This window comes from Lutjanus erythropterus, chromosome 2 (genome assembly GCF_056507025.1).
Source record: "Lutjanus erythropterus isolate fLutEry1 chromosome 2, fLutEry1.hap2, whole genome shotgun sequence".
Lineage (NCBI taxonomy): Eukaryota > Metazoa > Chordata > Actinopteri > Lutjaniformes > Lutjanidae > Lutjanus > Lutjanus erythropterus.
This window is the reverse complement of record NC_139318.1, coordinates 25154590-25175253: the sequence shown is the minus strand read 5'-3', so window position 1 is coordinate 25175253 and position 20664 is coordinate 25154590. Positions and strand designations below refer to the sequence as shown.

Sequence of the window (20664 nt, the reverse complement as noted above, 5' to 3'; positions counted from 1 at the left end):
AAAAACACAATTCTTATTTTCAGGTGATTATAAATTAATGAAAACATACTTATGTATATTAGATTACATTTCTGACAATAAACCGCTGTAAATCTGACACACTGGACTTTTAAAACCTTTGTTGTATGGTATGGAATTTAAGTTTAAAATTGTTTGTTAAAGGCGTGTCTTGAGTATAAAAGTGAGTGAAATCAGAAGTTTAACTCATTAAAAATGAACATTCTTGCCAAATAACACATCATTAAAAAAATTAAAAAAAGGACTATATCTTAAGTATTCAAGTTTTCTGGAGTTTGTTTTATTTGGAGTTACAAAATATGAAGTGCCATCAGCAGACTCCACAGGAGAGTTTGCCAACCTTCTTGTGTTACAAGTATTTACACCCAAAAATCAAGGATATCCATCTAAATTTCCACACTCTGCGTCCTGGCATGTCCCAGAGTTCAAGCCTCTGTCGAGGTGTCCCGAGTTCCATTGTCAAAGTTTAAATATTTAAAATATTTACAAAGTCCTGTATTCAAAAACTCCCAAATCATACTGTAGCTTGTTCAATGCAAAGGCAGGTGTAACTGCTTCAGTAGTGTGAGAAAATGAGCAGAGCTGGTGGAATTAAAGGAGCTGTTAAACGAACGTGGTCCTCTACAGGGTCTCCATAGTTTTACAAGTTAATTCTTCCTCGTCTAAAGAAAGCCTGGGCGAGGAAGTCTGTACATAATTATTTAAAATTATATGTTGAAATGTCTTTTTTAGCCATTGTGGCACAACAGCTTCTATGATCCTCTCTTGTGGAGAAATGAATATGACAATCAATAAAAGACAAAAGAAAAAAGGCCACCCAAATAGTCACTCATTCTTGTTCATCGAGCATCTCCGAAGATTAAAATAAAACTCCAATAAATAGAAATACAGCAGAGAAATGGTCAAATAAGACTGATTCTGGTTTGGTCCATCCCTGAGTTCTTTTGAGAAGGACAAAAATACCAGAGTGACGAAAGGAAAAAAAAAGACTTGATGGGAGGAAAAAAAAAGAAGCAAAAAGTCGATAGGGTACATCCTACACATTCCCATTGTGTCCAGGAAAAAAAAAACATATTCTCATAATCCTCTGGTTTCCTGAGGCTCATCAGTGAGAACATCCATAGATTGGACAGTTCCCAGCAGTGAAGGTTACACAGAGGTGATGACAATCATGAGGTGTGGTGAGATGCTGGAGATCCTGTTGAGGAGGTCGGGGGCAAGCTGGGATAAGTGGCTCTCGGAAAATTCACACGGTGGGAAAATCTGTAGCACATAGGCAGGCTGGGAAAACAGAGACAACCTCAATTAGTCATGAGAAGTGCCAGAAAACCAACAGAGTTGATGCCAGAGAGTGTTTCATAAAGCAAGATTACAGTTAGTCTGACTTTTAATAGTATCATGGAAACTTCTCCATCAAGACTAGCCGGGTACTGGTCAGGTTAGATTTCAGCTTTTAGCTTCATTTCAGGCTTAACCTGTGTTACAAGTGTTACAAGTTCATCCTCGAAGGTTTCCCCTTACTGCTACACTGTGAAAATTAGGTCAGTTACAGTTCATGTCAAACTTGATAGGGCTGTGCAGTATGAAGATACACTGTATATATTCTAGGGCGATTGAAATAAATGATCGAGCAAAATATGAAATGATATGCAGACTTCTTTTTATCATAAATCGCTCTCTTTATATATTCATTATCTATTAATCTGCCGATTATTTTCTTGATTACACATTCAGACAATTAAATGCAAAACATGCAAGTTAAAATTTCCCACATGACAAACTTATCTATTTTGATAGCTTGTTTTATACAGCTAATACTCAAAAATCCAAAAATGTTCAATTTAAATGTGCAGGTTTTTATCATATGTGCCAAAGAAAAGTGTCAGATCCTGACATTTGAGAAGTTCGAACCAGTATGTTTGACATTTTAGCTTGATACATGACAAATTCCGATGCATCAAAGTTGGCATGTTGCTTCTTACATCTACATCCATACTTAAATATACTACTCTTGTTCCACTCTGTCAATCACCGTGAATTGATTCTCGGGTCTGTGTTTCAAAATCATGAAAATAAACCCCATCTTGACTTGTATCAGCTCTGACTTCACTTTTTGAAACAGATTAAATCTGGTTCTGTTTCATAAGCTAATTCAATAAGCCATCCTCTGCTCATGCGCATTGTTTGTGCAATGACACAGCAAGATATTAGTTTTAAGGAGAATGTAAAGGTCACACATGAAGGATACATACAAGTTATAACAGTTTAAAGATTTAAATTATAAAAGATTAAAAAAAAAAAAAGATTAGCCTACAGAGAGACACCTTTACACATATCAATCATGTCTCACCTGATTGGAACCTGGGTTGGGAATATTGATGATACCAGCAGCCAATTTAGTCTGCAAATAGTTGATGAAAGCGGCCTTAAGAGCTTGAGTTTGGTTTAGGACATCATCCTGATCACGTCCACATGGCAGAGCAAGAAGAAGACAGAAGTCACTGTCCCCCTGTAGACAGAAAAAAGGCAAATGTAGTTACCAAACTGCATTCAATGCAAAATAATTCAGAGGGCTATGACCAAAGACACGTACTGTCATTCTTCGTGCTACACTTTCCAATTGTGAAGCCTCTAGTCTCATTCTCTGGACAATCCGAAGCAATGCGCCTCCTTCTTGTAGCGGCAGTGATCGATGAGCCAAAGCTTTGTTGCCACAGACGAAGTGCAACTGGACTGCAGCTGTGTCATTCTTCAGTGCCAGCAGGCCTTGCCACACAATGGGGTATTTCTGTTCAAACGTGAGACAAAACAAAGACAAGTATGTCAGACAAAACCAGCTCTTGTTCAAAGAATGGTGTGGACAATTTAAACTGTTGTGATTAGTTTGTCTTACCTGGAGCAACTGCACCATATTAACTGGCTGCGTCATCTTGCCATCTGGTTTTGCCTGGAGGTCTGCACCCTAAGGATTTGACAAAGTAGTGTAATGTGTCAGGAACAGTTTCTGTAACATGAAGATAGTGGCCAGTGGGCAGGAAATGCCCCATTTATATTACAGAAAGTTAGGATTAGACTGAATATTAGAAAACCCTCTCACTATATGCCAAACAATTAAACACCATCACAAATCACGGCCTTTAAAATTACCAGAAAGTTAAAGCAACACCCCTATTTTAGGAACAGCTCACCCCCAAATCAAAACTACACATATTTCCTCTTACCTTTAGTGTCACTTATCCATCTGGATCTTTTTGGTGAGTTGCTGAGCTTTGGAGATATCAGCCATAGAAATGTGTGCTTTTGCTTAAATACAATGAAACTACATGGCACTTTGGGGCCGCCTCGAAAACAAGATGATACATCTCAAGGGGTTTATCCTAATAAATAAACTTTGATCAAACTCAGCTTGTAGTGCTTGAATTACCAAAAATGCATTTAAAAAAACTCAACAGCAATGTCTCTTTCCAGAAATCCAGATAATCCACAGACCTTGTTGTGAGCAGTTTCACGTAGGAACAACTTTCCTTCTACCATCCACCAACCAAATCACTGCACAGAAAGAAGTGTGCATCTACTCATGTATTAAAGGCTTGCGTCTGTGACAGCACAGGCTGTAAACATTAATAGCATTCTCACTGGCTGAACTGTAACCTCTCATCCATTAGTAGATGTACACCACCTTCTGCATGGTGATACAGTTCATAGGTGTTGTTTGGGAGAAAGAAAATAGTTCCTACATGAAACTACTCACAACAAGGTCTGCGAGTAACCAGGTCATGATTTTTGGAAAGAGAGATTGCTTTTGAGTTTCTAAAATTTATTTTTTTTGCATTTTGAGCACCAGAAGTATCCATCAGCTTTCATTATATTTGAGAGAATGCAGACAGGTATCTCCAAAATTCAGCAATTCTATTAGTTGAATTAACAACACTTCAGGTGAAAGGAAAATATATTTATTTGATTTGGGGGTAGACTGTTCCTTTAAACAGTAATTTTTAAAAACACCTGAACATTATAAACTTCATGAAGGTAGGATTCATTGCAAGACTAATGTTTTATAGACGTCATTAGTTTTGGCAAAGCGTACCTAACGAACTAGTGTCAAGTGCAATGAACTCACCATGGTTGGTGTGACACTCAGCGGTGGCTGGTTCAGTCCAACAGGAGATGACTCTGGTATCTGAGAATGGATGCCTCTTGGGTTAGAGTACATCCCTGAGTACTCTGGGAATGAACCACTGGATCCTGGTGTTATTAGCTGAACTCTCTGGGGAGATGCCACTGCTTGCCCAGATTGTCGGATCCCCATCATTCCATCTTTAGGTAGCGGGGAGTGTGGCCTCTTTGCCTCTAATGGCTTTGTTAGATCCTTCTCAGACACACTTTTAGGCAAAACGTGTGCTCTTGGAGACAAGGATAAGGGTAGACTAGAAGGTGCTGAAGATGGGGGAAGAGTCTCTTGAATGTGTCCAGAATGAGGGTCTGTGGCCAAACGCTCTCCCTGTTGGTGCAAGAGCACACGCATATCTCTTTGTGCCATGTATGTTTCCAATGGAACACTGCTTCGCAATGGCCCCCGAGGATCTGACTGCATAGTCTCCGGTTTTAGCTGTGTGGCAGATTGTCTTCCTGGAGCCTGGTGGAAGCGCCTAGTGTCTTCCTGTTCCCCCTCAAGACTCCTCAAAGAACCAGGGTTTACCTTGAGAACCTTGTCTCTGCCAACAGCCTGGGGTGAGGTGGGACGAGGCTGCATGGGACCAGACCAGGGAGAGGCAAGAGGCTCACTATGCATCCCATAGCTCATCACAGAAAGAGGTGGAGTATTGACCCGAACATCTCCTTGGACAAGATGACCCACTGGAATTGATGGGGTAACACGGTGAGGAGACATCCGTCCTAAGCCTCCAGGCACACTGTGAGGTGGCATGATAACTGACTGCTCTGGATGGTGTACACCAGAAATAAACTGCTGCATGGCAGGAAGGCCAGTGGGCAACATCACTGGTATGCCCTTGGGTGATGAGGAGCCTATGGGTGAGGACACTTTAGTAAATGGAGAGTGTGGGTGACCTGACTTGCGAGGGGATCGTGGTTCTTGTTTCACTCCACTTATATGGGATGGAGCTCTGTCACCAGCCGTTGTAACAAAACCTACATGGTTGCCAGGTGGAGAAGGCAAATGGGGGCTTATTGCAGGACTTATTGTAGAGGTCCAAGGTGGTTTAGCTCCATCTGCACTGTGAGGATCAGCACCATCCATTTTCTTCTTTATTGGCAAGTACTCTTGATGGTAACTCATTACTTGTGGATTACCCTGTGTGATACGCTTCACTACACCTTGAGGTCCAGATTGGTAAGGAGATTCCATCTTTTCCAAACCAGCTCCTTCTTGTTTCATAGAAGACAAAGTTGACTGCATCTTACCAGGATGCCCATGATCTGTCTGCGATGAAGGTCCCTTTTGAAGTCCTGAATGGGAATGACCATACATTTCCTGTTTTATCTGGGGCATGGATACCAGCTGCTGGGATTCCATGTCACCTGCTGTTGCTTGTGGGATCTGACTTATTTTTGCACTAATCCTCTGTGGTCCCTCTGTTTTCTGGCCTGAGTGACTCAATACTACCACTCCTTCAGATGTATTTACTCTCAGACCTGGGCAAGATCCTGTACCAAGAGTGGGACTTTCAACAATGAATCGTGCAGCACTTCCCACCTCATCACCAACAGGTGGACCATGGTATGATCCTGTGTCATCTTTACTCGGCCTATAGGGTGGTTTAGGCAGAGCCATGTCCACACAGGGATTTGCAATGTTAATGCTTACTTTGTCCTCAGGCTCAGGAGGGTTGCAAACACGACTGATGACAGAGGTTGCAGTGGAGGCAATAACAGAGATTACAGACTTTGTCTCAGGAGATGGTAGGGAGGCTGGTGGTCGAACAATAGATGGAGCTGGATGAGCTGGCATTCTGCTATCAGGTAGTGGTGACTTATTTGGCACAACAGCTGATGGAGTATTACTTTCAGATGGATTCTGATCTCGCAGGGTGAGCAGATTATTAGCAACTGAACTACTGCCTTGCAGTGACATATTTTTGTGTTTCATAAGAATCTGTCTCAAATCACTTGTGCCATGATCGATATCCATGTTTTCAGACTCAGAGGGTAAAGGCTGGTTTTCCTTGGATGCCAATGGCATGACTGGTGAAGAGGAGGCTCCTGCATCTTTAGTCTGGTGGCGCCAATCTGGTGGAGAAACAGGAGTTCTAGTTGTTTGATGTGTCGGTTGAATAGGTCTGATATTAGGCCTGTTGGCTAATGGAGACAGGGAAGGGGAGGCGCACTCAGGTGGCACCTGTTGAGGCTTTTGGCATATGGGACTTTTAGACTGGGGGTTAACGGATTTAAGATGCTGAATGTGTTCTTCAGAAGATGACTCTGACTCTGCATTTATATCTGTTGCCTTGACAACTGAAGTCTCAGGTTCTGACTTCCAAGTAGTAGGAGTAATGACTGCAGCAGTTGCTGCTGATGGAGTTGTTTCAGGAACAATCTTTACACTGGAAGCTGTGTTATCTGTTAAAGGAGTTGCCTCCTCAGTTATTGAAGGTCCTTCCTTTGAATCTTTTCTTACTTGCTTTTGGGCTTTTGCACGTTTAGGTCTTCCCTTAGCGCCCTTTTTAGGGGTGGTTGGGAAGACCGGCTCCTCCTGCATAGCAGGGGTATTTGTTTCAGGTTCATCTTCTTTTGCAGGCTGAATGAAGTCTTGCATCTCAGGTTCTGAACCTACATCTGCACTTGGTGGAGGAGCCTGAGGTAAGGGTACAGCTGCTTCCTTAGCAGTTATTGAGTAAATAGCCGCCATAAGTTCTGTCTCGCTAGCAGGGTTAGAAGGTTTTTCTTCCTCTGGGTCACTTTTTACTTCTGTAGGCGCAACAGGTGGCGGTGGAGGTTCTGTTGGAAAAGCTGGATCTGTAAGTTCAGCAATGTTCTTCACAGCCTGCTCCAATTCCAGCTCCTGTGAAATTAAGCTTTTTGGTGTTTCCAGGAGCTCCTTTTTTTCCAAAGTGTCATTTTCCTTTTCCTCATTGTTGGAGCCTCCTCTGTTAGCATTAGTGCACTTTGAAACATGCTCACTGTGCTCACCAGGTCTCAACTTTTTTGAAGATTCCTCTTGATTCCCCAGCTCATCATCCCCTAACTGGAGGAGATCTTTCACCTCTGTGACATTTAGTCGGATTTTGAGGTTCTTGAGGACAGGAGATTTAGGAGTCCTTGTCAGCTTGGTTTTTCCTCTACCAATCCTTTCTTTTTCCAATGTGGGTTTCTCCTCTAAGACTGGGGAATCGGTCTCTTTCCCATTTGATTTACCCTCACAAGCCTTTTCTTGGAGAACATCTTTATCTCTGCCAAGTTCTCTTCCTTGTTTGTCTTTCTCCTGGTCAGCTTTTATTGATGGATCTTCTTTACATGAATTTGATGGGTCTTGCAAAGCCAAAGAATCTTCATCTGTTAAATCCATTTCCTGATCATCATTCTCAGTCACCTCAGTTTTTTCCCCCTTCTTAGTTGATCCAGATCCTATTACTGTAGACGTCTGATTTGATGAACTCTTTGTGCCATGAGGGGATGTTTTACCTTTTGACACTCTTGGAATTCGTTCACCACTCTCTGATTCATTTGAATCTGTGTCTTTATTATCCATTTTTGACTTTTCTACTTTTACTGTTGTATTCTCTTCACCTTGTCTGCGATTCTTGGGAGGGCGACCCCGTTTAGTTGCAGGGGTTGGAGCAGGTGGATCATGTTCGATATTTTGCTGTTGTGTTGCATCTTTGTCTGTACCTCGCTTTCGTGCAGAGCGTGGTGACTCTGTTATTTCCTTCCCCGAACGAACTGGCGCATCATCTTCAACTGGGGTAGCATATACAGATTTAACATTTCTTCGTCTTGCTCTGCTTAATGGTATGCTCTGCTCCATTGGATCAGGATCTGATCCATGAATAGGAGATTTTCCTGTGGACTTGGGTTCAGCTCTTGGGGATGACCCCCGTTTCAGCTTCTCTTTGTCAATGCGCTCACTCTTGCGTGTTGCTTGTTTCTCAGAACCAGTGGTAGGTATGGGGGCAACTGGAGTAACTTGAGCAGGGGATTGTTTGGACTTTTTATTTTTAATTTCTTTTGGTTTATGCTCTTTCTGAGGTGAGATTGGCTCATTATCTGTGTCATTATCAATAGGCGTCTGTACAAGCTTCTCTCCCTCGGGCTCTGCTACTGCCTTGCAAGTAGAATGGGTCTCTTTCTTGACTATATCCATTTCCTCTGGAAGACTGAGTGGTACGGGGCTAGTGGCTTCAGGCACTTCTGGTTGTGTGCTCTCAGGATCCAACTCTGCCTCTGAACTGCTTACAAATTCATCATGAGAATCCCGACGAGGTGGCTTTTCTGGAGATGGAGGTTTTACATCCTCAGTAACAATATCCAGTTTCCCTTCAGTTGGAGAAAGTTTACATCTATCCACCGAGTAACTGGGTTCAGGTGCTGCTATTGGTGCAGTTTCAGAATCAGATGATGTCTCAATTGGTGGGTGGCGTACGGGTACAACAGTTTCATTATCTTTTACCTCTTCCTTTACCTCTTCCTTTATGAGAGACACCTGTGAATATGGATCAGGGGCTGGATTTGACGCAACAGATTTCTCTTCTGGTGGAGCAAAGTCCTTGACCACAGATTGGGTAACAGAAGAAGGTGTGAGTCTGGGTTCAGAAATCACCTCCTCAGCAGGACTAATGGGTTTAATTTCTGGCTCACTAATAGATTCTGTTGTTTCAGGTGACTGTGAGGGTTGTGGCTCTTGAACAGGTGCCTTTTCCACTTTATTCTCTTCCATGAGCATTGTGTCTCCTTTTGCCTCTTGCAGCTGTTGGGTTTTGTTCTTCTGTTGTTGTAGTCGTGTAAGTTCCAAAAAACGACTATGGAAAAGGACAACTGGCCCTGAATCAAGTTCACCGTCTACCGTCCCTTGCTGACCAGGTTGTTGATTTTGTGCATGCTCAGGTTCTTCATGTTTGCGTTCCAAGTGCTGAAGTCGTCTGGAGTCTAGCTCAAAGACAGGGCTGTGAAGGAAGCGGGATGCAAATAGTTCCCGGCGTTCCTGTTCCTCTGGCTTAGGCTCCTCCTTCCTGTCATCAAGTTTGTCTTCAGATCCACTTCGAATCTTTTTCTTTTTCATGTACCAGGGGGGTGTAGGTCGAGGTGTCGATTCTACCTTCTCAGTATCCTTCCTGTTGCGGAAACTTGCAAAGTGAGAATCATAGTCTAAAAATGACCAGTTATCTTCTCTGGAAGACGAGAGAGATTTTGCACGTTCAAGCAGAGCCTTTGTATCAGGTGTGATGGTCTGGTCAAGTGCAAAGGAGTAGAATTTGTTCCTTTCGAGGTGTGCTAGCTTGGGATCTTGGGAGAACCTGTCCACCCTTGGTCTCTCTGAAAAAGGCATAGATGTTGAAGGGACAGGAGAGTGGGGTTTGGGCTCTCTCTCCTCCTCAGGGTCGGATCGTACTTCCCCAGGCTCCAAGTCATGCCAAATGCCATATTCCAAACGCTTGCGATTGTGAATGTTTTTACTAAGACTTCTAGAAAAGTTCAGGTCAGGTAGCAAATCTTGTTTAACTCTGCTCTCCCATCTCTTTTGTCGCTCTTCTTCCACACTGAGTAACGGAGTGTTTGGCTTGTTAACCTGTGTGTTATGTGTTCTTTTGACCAATAGCTCCAAATCTGGGTGAATTTTTTCCTCAATTCTACTTAACTCCTTATGAGAAGGATCCACAAAGTCCTCATCTGCATGGTGAGAGAAGTGCTGATGTCCTGGAGAGGTGGTGTTGTTCCAGTCAGGATCTTCACTTTTTTGTCTGAAGCTCCTGTAGACACGCTCCCTCTTAATCCCAGAGTCAGTGTCAAATTGGTCTAGTTTCTTTAGTTTGTGAGATGGGAAATTATCAGTGACATCCTCAGGTGGTTTACCAACCTCATGCACGAGACTACGATGTTCCAAGTCTTCCGTTTCACTTCCTTGGGGACTTCCTGGTTTGTCAAGTTTGTCAGACTCCCGCTGCTGTTGCTGCTGGTGCAACCTCCTATTTTGCTCCATTTGCTTTCGATAACTCTGAGAAAGATCAATGTCAACGTGGTCTTCCTTGTTCTTCGCATTTTTGTCGGTGTCAGCATTCTGAGTACCAAATTTGAAAGCAGCATGGTGTTCTTGTTCTCTGATACTGCTTTGCTCTGTAATTCCCTCATGTGAAAACCTTCTGGATGAAGTGTGGCCTGGATGTCGTTTTGACTCCAGTGGGTCCAAAGATCCCTCTGACTTCTCTCTTTGTCCTCTAAGGTCCTCTTGACCATCCCTCTGAGTGCCACTTTTATCAGTTTTCAGTCTTGAGTCTCTTCGTTGTGAGTCTTTGTGTTTGTCAGTGTCTGACTCTTTTAAATATGTGGCACTAGCAAAGTCAGATGACTGAATACCATCCTCCTCTTCGTGTCTACTTCTTTTCTGACGAATAGTCCTTCCACCAGAATCAGCAAAACGCCTTTTTCTTGCAAGAAGGCGATCCGAATCCACTGATGAATCTTTCCCATCACTTCCAGTATCGGACTTCAAATGTTTCTTGAGTCGAGTTTTTCCATCCAAGTCTGAATTCTCGCCTTTACTCATTTCAGATCTTTCAGTTTTTACTGAATCATGATGAGCAGCTGACAACTGATTTCCAGTAAGAGAGTCACTATCCCCCTTACATTTCTGCCTCTCATGAGCATCTTGGTCTGATCCCCTTCCTCTTCCAGACCCTCCATCAAAACCAGTCTCAAGCTCTGATTCAGGTAGTGGGTTGGATGGGGACTGCCCCTTTGCTTTCCTTGATTTAATCTTCTCAGCCTTGTCTTTCTCACCTTTCTCCTTGCGTTTTGCACGTTTGGTTTTCTCAGCACCTGCCACACGATCTGGCTGACTGCTCTTTTCACTCTTGTCACTCTTTGAGGCATGTTCCAGCAGAGTCTTTTCTGATTTGTCAAAGTGCGGTGGTGACATTGAACTCACACTGCCACTGCGCTCTGAAGACTGGCTGTACACTCGTCGTTCAGATTCTCTGGGAGCACGTTCAGAAGGTGAAGGCGATACTGTGGGAGTAACAGGTCGCCTTGGATGTGAAGGGCTCCACCTGCTGCGGTCAGCCTCAAACCGTTCTCGCTCCCTTTCCCGCTCCCTTTGAATATATGTGTATTTTCGGATGTCTTGCTCAAAGGGGTCTCTGTAGTCCCTATAGTCTCTTGGGTCTTCATGATATCGTGGGTCAAAGTGGTCCCCCTGATAGTGTTCCAGTTCAGGAAAACGGTCTCTGCTGCGAGCAGCATAGTCTCTTCGAGCATCCTCTGGATAGAGGCCAGGGGTTCGTATATTCTCATAGTAAGCCCTTTCTGCTGTAAATTCATGGTATGGAGGTCTGCGATCCTCTCTGTAGAGTGAATGGAGAGAGAAGTTAGAGAAAAGCAATGAATTCTGTGTCATTAGAAAGAACTGTTCAAAAGATCCATCTTACAAATTACATGTACTGATAAATTTGTATCATTTTAAATTAATATTATACTTAGTTGTTAACATTATCAGTTGCATGCAAAAAAAACAATAGAGGCAACTCACCGTCGTTCAGGAGGAATTTCATAGAAGTCTCTAATGTCTTGACCAGATGCCTGCATAGATCGGTAGAATGCCATCTGGCTCTCTTGGCTTGCAAAATCCACCTTTCATAAATAAATAAGTTGTTAAAGCACAAATACATACACACATGAAAAACACTTTTCACAAATCATTCCAATAAATGTTAGCTTACCTTTATTTTATTGCCACCAATCTTCCAGCCTTTAGTCTCCCTTACAGCTGCCTGAGCAAAATCTGTGTTGTTATACAAGATGAGGGCCATCCCTTTCAACCTATCAAACACAACCTAAAAAAGAAAATAAAAACATTAAGAATGTTGGAGACTACACTGCAATAAAATCTAAAGCTGCTAATGAAGCAACAGAAATGCCTTACCTTAACTACATGCCCATAGCGGCAGAAGTGCCGAGTGAGGTATTGCTCTGTAATACTGGTTGCCAAACCATCAAGCCAAACACACGTTGTGGGCATACTCTTCCCAAACCCAAGCTTCAAGGAGAAACAGAATATGCATTTTATAGAAACAGAATACATTAAATTGAAAATCTGATCATAGATGTTTCTTTTGTTTACTGTTAAAACACTACCTTAAGTCTGTTGCTCCCCAGATATTCTCCATCCATCTTCTTAATGGCCTTACAGACACTGGCAATATCAGAATACTGCACAAAGGCATACTGGGGAACTCCATTTACTTTCTTGATGTCAATGTCCTTGAGGAGAAAAGACAAAACAATTAGAAACTCATATGAAATGTAAAATATACCAATGTGCAGTCTAGTCAAATGGTAGCATACCACAATTTCTCCAAAGCGCTGAAAAATGTCCAGGAGTTGTTGGTAACTGGTGGTCTTCTCAAGGTTGCCTATAAACAGTGTCCTTGTGGCCTTTGGGTGAAACTCATCTATCCGCCCATCCAACGGCCTGAACTCATTTTCGCTCTCTGTTTCTGAGGGAAGGGAGAGGTTTTTAATTAATGTTACTGACATACTATGGAATGTCAAGCTCACATTCTCCACCATCAGCACAAAAAGATGTAGTTTTATGAAAATAATGTTAAAGTGTCCAAGTGTTTATCACATTACTGTTCTGTATATATGTCATCACTTACCAGGACCATTCCAGGCAGTGACTTCAATAAGCATGCCAAAGAACAGCTTTCCTTTGGACACTGTGAGAGCTTTCTCTTGATCCTCTTGCTGTCTAAAGAACACCAAACCATAACGGTCTTCTGATGCTCCGTGGATCTGCACTGAGGTCACTTTCCCATGTTTCTTGAATTCATGGAAAAGTCCATCTTTTAAACTTGTGTCTGTTGAAAGAAAAACAAAAACAAATGTCCGTCTTCAGAAGCGTACCAAAAGTCATAATAATGAACAAGTTTTCTCTCTGTCTAAGTGTATCTTTCAGTAAGACTTCATAAATAAACCAGTGGACAAGGAAATTATGTTTTCTATATTGCTGACTCTCTTAATTCTCCTCTCTTAGTTTTCTTTCACCACTTCCACTTTTCTAGATTTCTGATTTTACATTGAAATTGTTATACAACATACTATTTTCTTCTTTTTTTTAAGCAGTGAATCAAGCCTGATCTTGATGTTTTAAGTTTCATGCTCTAAAAGTTACAGAATGTAAGAGTGAGGTCTGGGAACATACTCTATAATTACTTGAGTAAACTGGCAATAGCACATCAGTGGAAATATTAGAAGCAGAGTGACCTGTATACCAGTAGGCTCACATCCAAAATGAATTGCAACCAACCACCAAATAGTACAACAGTAAAGATTATAGAATAAGGGAAACAAGAAGACAAAGTAAAGATCAAAACAAAAATCATGAGTGAAAGCTGATTAAAACTGAATAATTAGTTGCATTTCATTTCACATTTTGCCTTTTTATTGCTATTTTATACAGTCCCCATTTCCAAGCATGTATAAAATTGAAAAGGAGTGGGAAAATACACTTTGATAGTGTGTATATTTATTACCTGAGCAGGTAAAATATCCTTGGTGTGTATAATTTTGTTTACCAGGTCTTTGCATGTGAAAAAGTGCCCGATAGATAAGTTATGATACTGGAATATAAAACTGCATTAAAATCAACTGCTTGAACACAGATTGAAGACTATTGGTGTATACAGTATAATCTGCATTAGAAATGACAACGACAGTAGTCCAGATAAAGAATCTGTATGCTTACTTTTAGATAATACCCTCTGGCAACCATTTAAGTCTTTAAGAGGCTGACTTAACACCTGTAAACCATGCTGAAACTCACCTGTGGAGCGGACTGGTAGGTTTTGCACTTTAATTCCAAAGCTCCTACGTGGTTCATCTGAGTCAAGCACCATAGAAGACTGAGTTGGTGCATGTGTTGCTGACGACTGAACAGAGCGTGCTCGAGACCCATCACTCGAGCTGCTGTTGGAATCACTGTTTTCACAAAATTAGAGATAAACAAAAAAGAAGAAAAAACAGAAAACCAGAGAAAAAAGGTTAGGCACTTGTCAGTGTGAATCAATAAAGGGCTTTCTTATACCCACAGATGATTTGTGCACTGACAAAAAGTATTCCTCCAGTCAACAAATCCATGTTAATACCACAAAACAAATGTCACACCTGCCACTGCCCGTGCTGCTGGTACTGCTGACAGAATCCGAGCTTGAAGATCTGCTCCGGGATCGAGATCGTGGGCCTCTCCCAGGGGACAAAGGGGCTCTTTTAGGGGAATGAGGAGTTTTGGGGGTTTGTCCTGTGGTCCGTTGTGGGGAAGGGTGTCTTGACTGTGAGGAATGAGATGATCTACTCCGACGGTGATGGTACGTTCTATCAACACGTCGTCCTCTGTCATCTCTGTATAGGTCACGTCGTGTAGAATTAGTAAGAGTAAAGGGGTCTCGAATTCTAGAGTCAAAATGTGGGTCTGATGCCTCAAAGCTTCCCCCAATAGCACTGCTCCCTGGGCCAGCAGCAGCAAACATAGAACGATCTCTGTAATAATCAGCGTTGTAGTGACGCTGTCTGTCGAAAGTGCCGCTGCGTTCATGGTGTCCATATGGGCTGTGATCATATGCACGTTCACGGCTTTCTGAGCTACTGTAAAATAAGAACAGGGTAGAGAAGGACAAATAATTACTATGGTTTTAAACAAAAAAGGCAGAAAAAAATACTGTTCAAGCTATTCTGGTATCTAAATTCATAGATGAAAATCCCAATGGCTGGTACAGCAAGGTCACAGCTGAGGCACAGCTGACAGCAGGCCAGATAAGATGTGGGGTCAATTAAAGTAGCTTATTACTGGTATTAAGAGCAGTGCCAGCATTTTTAAATGTAGAGATCTTGTCATTCTTACATTGGCACAATTAATTTGCCTGTCTCTGTCAGTTTTTTTTATAATCAAAATCAAACACTGGTCTCTTCTATGGAGTTCCAGTTTGTCAACTAAGAATAATGAGATGCTGAGTGACATTTGGGAGTTCACAAGGTGAAGCAATTTAAAAATGATTAGAAAAACAGTACCAAATTGCTCACAACTGGACAAATAAGGCAAATAATTTGACTTTTCAGGACATGACATAATGGGGTCAACCTATCAAATGCTGGCACTGTCTGTAAATACTAATGTGAACGCTGCTTGGATCTCTACACTGTCAGTAACCTGTAATGACATTTCATTTTCTGAGAGCAACAAAACTACTAACAAGCACAATGTTCTATAACTGTAAATTCATAAACAGTCACATGAAACAAAGCCACCCCAGACGTTGATAGTCGCTACAAACCTCTGTGTTTTATTTTGTAGAACTATTCATACAAACACAATTTAGTAAGGCTGTTCATAGTCTTCAATGACTTTCATTTGCAAAAACAAAAGCATTGAACACTTTGGCTCCTCTGGGTGTCCAGGGGAGCTGATTTCAGAGGCTGACTGTTCATGAACTATTGCTGGTAAGAAACAGAAAATAAGAAAATGAAAACACTTCTCTTAAATATTCAACTGGACAAGTCTCCTATCAAGAAGCTCAGTGATACTGAAACTTAAAATGCCATGCAGAGTTCTGATCAATTTATTAAATGTGAATACAATACTTTGTAGTACTTAGGTGATGCTGGTAAAAGAGGCACTTAGATAAAGAAATAAATAATACATATATAAATTATATATGCATTTTATAAAATATTTTTTTTTTCAAATTAATCTTCTCCATAAAAGCAGTGCAAAACCTAATATTAGACAAAGCACTAAGGAAGGTTAGAGAAAGAAAATATGCAGAGGGCAGAGCAATACCAACCTTTTGGAAAAGAAGTTACCGAAACTAATCCAAATAAAATCTAGGTGGTCAGAATGTGAGAGCCCGAATGAAAAACCAAGGGGAAAAATCAATTGATCTAATTAGGCAAAAACGGTTCTCTTGACTCGCACTGCACGATATCTTCAAATACTGTGGAGCACCAGGCCAGTAGAGTGTTGATGTATAATCCACAGTTAGGCTACTTAATTCTCTTCACTGGATGGAAAAAGGGAAAAACAAAACAATCACAGAAATGGACCACTTTATGGATTTCAGATGTGGTTAAAAAATATAGAAACATAAGACTTTAATGAATAAATATGGATTAAAAAAAAAAAAAGATGATGAACTTCAGGGTAATTCAGCGCATTCCAGGTGGTCTATACAAGGAAGCTGGCGCCTGAATGGAAAATACATCCAACTGGATCAGTCCTGTAGTATGAAGTAGTATGCTCCAAAAGTTAGGCTGAATGTAAATTTAAAAAAAAAAAAGGCCAAAAATTTATTCCACTAATGTCAAGTAGCTTAAGGTCACACAAGCTTGTAGACTCGCAGACACTATGAACACAGCACGTAAGATCCTCATGAGCTCACAGGCATGACATAATTCCACAATCCATGGATCTTATCAGGCACACATGTGGGAAGGCTTCATCTTTCTGCAGTAGCATTTCAAGTTCCTTTGAGAAAGTCGTCTTCAGCTCTCTGTAGCATAGTTGGAGTGTTCTTCTCCTTACTGACACCTCGCGCAGCTAAATCCACTCTTGAGTAATCCAAATGAATGGCAGCTACACCTATCCACACTAGGGTCCACATCAGTACATCCAACATGGTGTATCGGTATTGTGTACATCCAGGAGGGTACATCCCAACTATGCGGTCTTCCTGTGTCTTCATGGCCATCAATCCAAAACAAGAATAGCTCCACAAACTTTGCTTGTTGGTTGTTTGGATCCTCAGTGTTCTTGCAAAGTCTTCTTGGTATAGCTTCCATATTTGTGACAAAAAGTGTTTAGTATACATAGATAATCTCATCCTAAAGTGACTGAAATATATACTACATCTGTCTTTCCTGTGATGTGTAACAAATATAAAGTTCTTCCATCCGCTTGTTCAAAACTTTAATTCCAGAATGGGCCGTATCCATGGATGCAAAAAAATGGTAAAAGTAGTCCAACCATCAGCTGTTGCCAAGAGTAAAAAAAAAAAACAATTGACAACCCGAGATGGGGGATCCATGAAGTAATTAAATATTACCTGAATATAATCTTCAAAGAAAAGTACATCCTTCATAATGGGATTTACTTCCAGCTTCAGGTGATTCCAAGTAAAAATCAAGGTTAGATCCGTTATTTTGGAGAAAAATGTATTAAAAAATATCCAAAAGCTCCCCAAGGTAGTTTCCCACAAAATGTAATAAATCCAAAACTCACCAGGATATTCCTCACAGATGTAATATCCAAACCAGATGTCAAACCTTGAATTATAGTTACCTTACCAAATGATAATGTGTAGTTAATTTACTTAGATCCCGTGGGAAAGGCGAGTCAATTATGATGAAAAGTGGAACGATCCCTAATTACCTTTGTGTAACCCCCTTGAGGCATATATCCCTCATGAATAACCCCACTATGTGTTTAGGTTTTACACCTATCCAATACCTAGATTCCTCTGGATTTTACGGGGAGGCCGTGTCCACTTACCCATCTATTCTCCGTTCATAACGTCCCTCTCTGGTGTGAAGGGACACAGGTGGGCCAAACACTGGACCAACTGTTCCCCTAGAGAATCCTGTAACGTCTCGACTGCTCGAGGGGGAGCTGTCTTCAAGGCCCCGAACAGCACTAGGCACTGACCCTGGTTCATTGTAGTCAGTCCGAAGGTCCCTGTCTCCCATCTTGTTGACAGCATTGTGAGCCTTCTGCGCACTTTTGATATCCACAAAATCCACAAAGGCTGCAACACCACCCTCTGACCCTCGCTTCCGCAGCACCTTAACACTTTCCACACGCCCATACCTGAGAGGGAATTACAATGCAAAAAGAGGAAAAAATTACATATACATAGATTAAACAGTCTGAAAATGTAAAAGAAAGTACTGACACACACACTGAAATCATTTCACCAACTCCTACATTGGAAAATCTCTCAATGATTTGAAATAGCATCATTTCCTCTGCCATGTTTTCACTGACACAAAAAACAAAACAAAACAAAAGAAAAACAGAGGTTGCATATTGTTTCTGTGTCTGGGAGACTATTGTTAACTTTGGTTGATACCGGACAGCATTTAGTGTGAGTTTTTTTAAAGAGTGGTAATAAAACAGTACAGTAAACAATGACTGAACTGTCAAGAGGTAATACTACTTGTTAGGAATTTATCATAATACACATTACTGTTTCATCCATACATATACACCAGCTAATGACAGGTAAGTGTATATGTTTCTCCCTATATCAGAGTGAGGCAAATAAAACAGAAGAGGCACCAATACTAACAAACAGTGATGATTCCCCTCCAATTATAAACTAAAACAAGTTTCCAATAAGGTTTCCTTTCAGGCCACCACAACATAATGAACTTTCTGAACTGTCTTAAACACTGTAATCATTAAGCTGACTTAGCTTGGTGTTACAAATATTATTGGGAGTAAGGCTGTCAAAAGTATTTGATACTTAAGATACTTGTTTTCGATACCATGCGTAAAACAATACAATATCCATTAATTATAGTATCAAAAGTATTGAAGCAATTAAAAAATTATTCCACTGCTTATTCAAGATCTCAGCTCAGTTCTGTTTTATTGACCCGCCTGAAATTTCACTTGAAGCACAACCAGTGAGTGTATCAGCATTGTGTGCAAACTCTACTTTGAGTGCCTGGGAATTTATTTTCTTTTTGCTGTGGCATCGAAAGAGGTATCAAATATTATTTTATACTAGTATTATATGAAAGTTTAAAATTCGGGTATCCTGACAACTCTAGTTGGGAGTGCTGACGTTTCTAAACAACCTCAAAGTCCTAATGTTAGCCAAACATCTTTCTAAGACCTAACGCATTACAAATGTCAAGTTAACACCCATAAAAAGCATATCCTCAAAACACATAACTGTCACCAGACTTCTAGTAATGTGGTACCGCAATAGCTCCCAGTCACTGTGAGTGGATGTAATGTTTGTTGTGTTGCAGATGAGTTTGTTGATAAGTAGCCTTAACCTACGTAGCAGACTATAAAGACATATAACGTTACATGGCTTTAGAATATTTGTGGGAGCACGGGAAATCATACAGGTTTGTGCTGTTAGCTCTCTTGCTTGTTAGCGGGAGAAAACCCGGATTTGAAATTTACTTGCAACTTGGCCAAATTAGACAGCAACACTGAGAATGTTATCCGAGTTTAAGCATAGTGATGGCTACCGACCTCAAGCAGCTCAACAACTTGCTTACATTTGATTATGAGTCCGGTGGGAGCACTGATCGGTCACAGATTTTGGATTATTTTCATTTAAATATGTCTCTAACATCACCGTTGACCAGAGAAACAACATTATAAATAACACAGGGGATGTAATGTTATTTGACCCGCTGTCCAGCTAACGTTAGCTGCCGTTTGGCTTGTACTGATTATGAAAACGTCTTGACTTCCCACAAAATGGTTGGTTGCTTGGTTGGTTGGGTGGTAGCTCGGTGGCTAGCACACCTAGCTACTTGGGTCCTGCCATTAGCAAAAGTTAGCCAAATATCTTAAATCGTTAACATTTACACTCAAGTGGTTATATCCCGAACATTTCACATTAACATGTATCGCTGTGCTGCAGTATAGCCTTGCAGCAAACATGAAACCTCCTGACTTGTAAAACTTAAAAATGCTAACATTAGCTTCATTAGCATCAGTCGCAGGCTAGCAGCGCTAACGTAGCTAGCTAGCTAACGTAGAACAGCACTTAGCCCGCGCTGCTTCGCCAACACAGGCTCCCTCTCTTGCGTAACCTACCGTTTAAAATGCTCCACTATTTTCTCCTCTCGGACATGTTCGGGTAAATTTCCCACCCAAAGGTGTCTGGTTTCCCGAACCATCGTGCGTTCTTATTCCCCCCTTCACACACATATGATCGGGCACGTTTCTAATCCCTGCCGGTCGGAGGTCCGCCTGAACAAAATGAACGACGGTAGATTCCGTGAATAATCTGGGCCTGGTAGCCTGCTGGCCGTTTAGCTTTAGCTGCTGCGTCCTCGATCCGTGCACGGGGACGCGCTTGATCCGCGCTCCTGCTGCTCTTGGGTGCGAGCTGCGCGCTCCTGGGCATCCTGTGCTGCGCGTGCTCGACAGTATTTTTTATATGAGCACGCGATTTCCTCAAGCGGATCGAAGTGCAGCCCATACAAGAGTTACAGCGGTGTTGTCTGCAAGGTAATCAAGATTATTGATTGGAAAACATTACAGTAGCATTAAAGTAGATCCCATCATCTTTTAGTGTACCAGTATTTTATAGATAATGAAGTAAATTCTTTAATAAAAGCTGAACTATTCCTCAAGTTTAAACTGACAAGATTAAAACTAGAAACTGAGGACTGTCTGTAAGGTTCGTGTATCTTTTGGTAACTGGATTTTGCATTCAGAAACAAAACCAAAAATCG

General features: G+C 41.4%; 1 protein-coding gene across 1 annotated transcript; it reads right to left on the bottom strand.

The window, feature by feature from the left end:
• Positions 1-276: 276 nt before the first annotated feature.
• Positions 277-20285, bottom strand: LOC146331686 (msx2-interacting protein). Its single transcript, XM_084734416.1, has 15 exons — positions 20021-20285; positions 17729-18043; positions 14353-14829; positions 14012-14166; positions 12846-13046; positions 12532-12683; positions 12322-12447; positions 12110-12223; positions 11907-12020; positions 11717-11817; positions 4139-11531; positions 2912-2980; positions 2612-2806; positions 2369-2527; positions 277-1299 (listed from the first exon to the last, which is right to left on the bottom strand). The coding sequence occupies exons 1-15, from the start codon at positions 20101-20103 to the stop codon at positions 1168-1170; spliced, it is 9786 nt and encodes a 3261-aa protein (XP_084590542.1). The 5' UTR covers positions 20104-20285; the 3' UTR covers positions 277-1167.
• Positions 20286-20664: the final 379 nt, after the last annotated feature.

What these genes read in the sequence shown, in the direction of transcription:
- LOC146331686 (XM_084734416.1), bottom strand. Translation starts at nt 20,103, where the DNA reads ATGGTTCGGGAAACCAGACACCTTTGGGTGGGAAATTTACCCGAACAT. An exon ending in GCTATGGGCATGTAGTTAAG is followed by an intron (nt 12,021 to 12,109) that starts GTAAGGCATTTC and finishes TTTCTTTTTTAG; the next exon opens with GTTGTGTTTGATAGGTTGAA. An exon ending in ATATGGTGCAGTTGCTCCAG is followed by an intron (nt 2,807 to 2,911) that starts GTAAGACAAACT and finishes ACGTTTGAACAG; the next exon opens with AAATACCCCATTGTGTGGCA.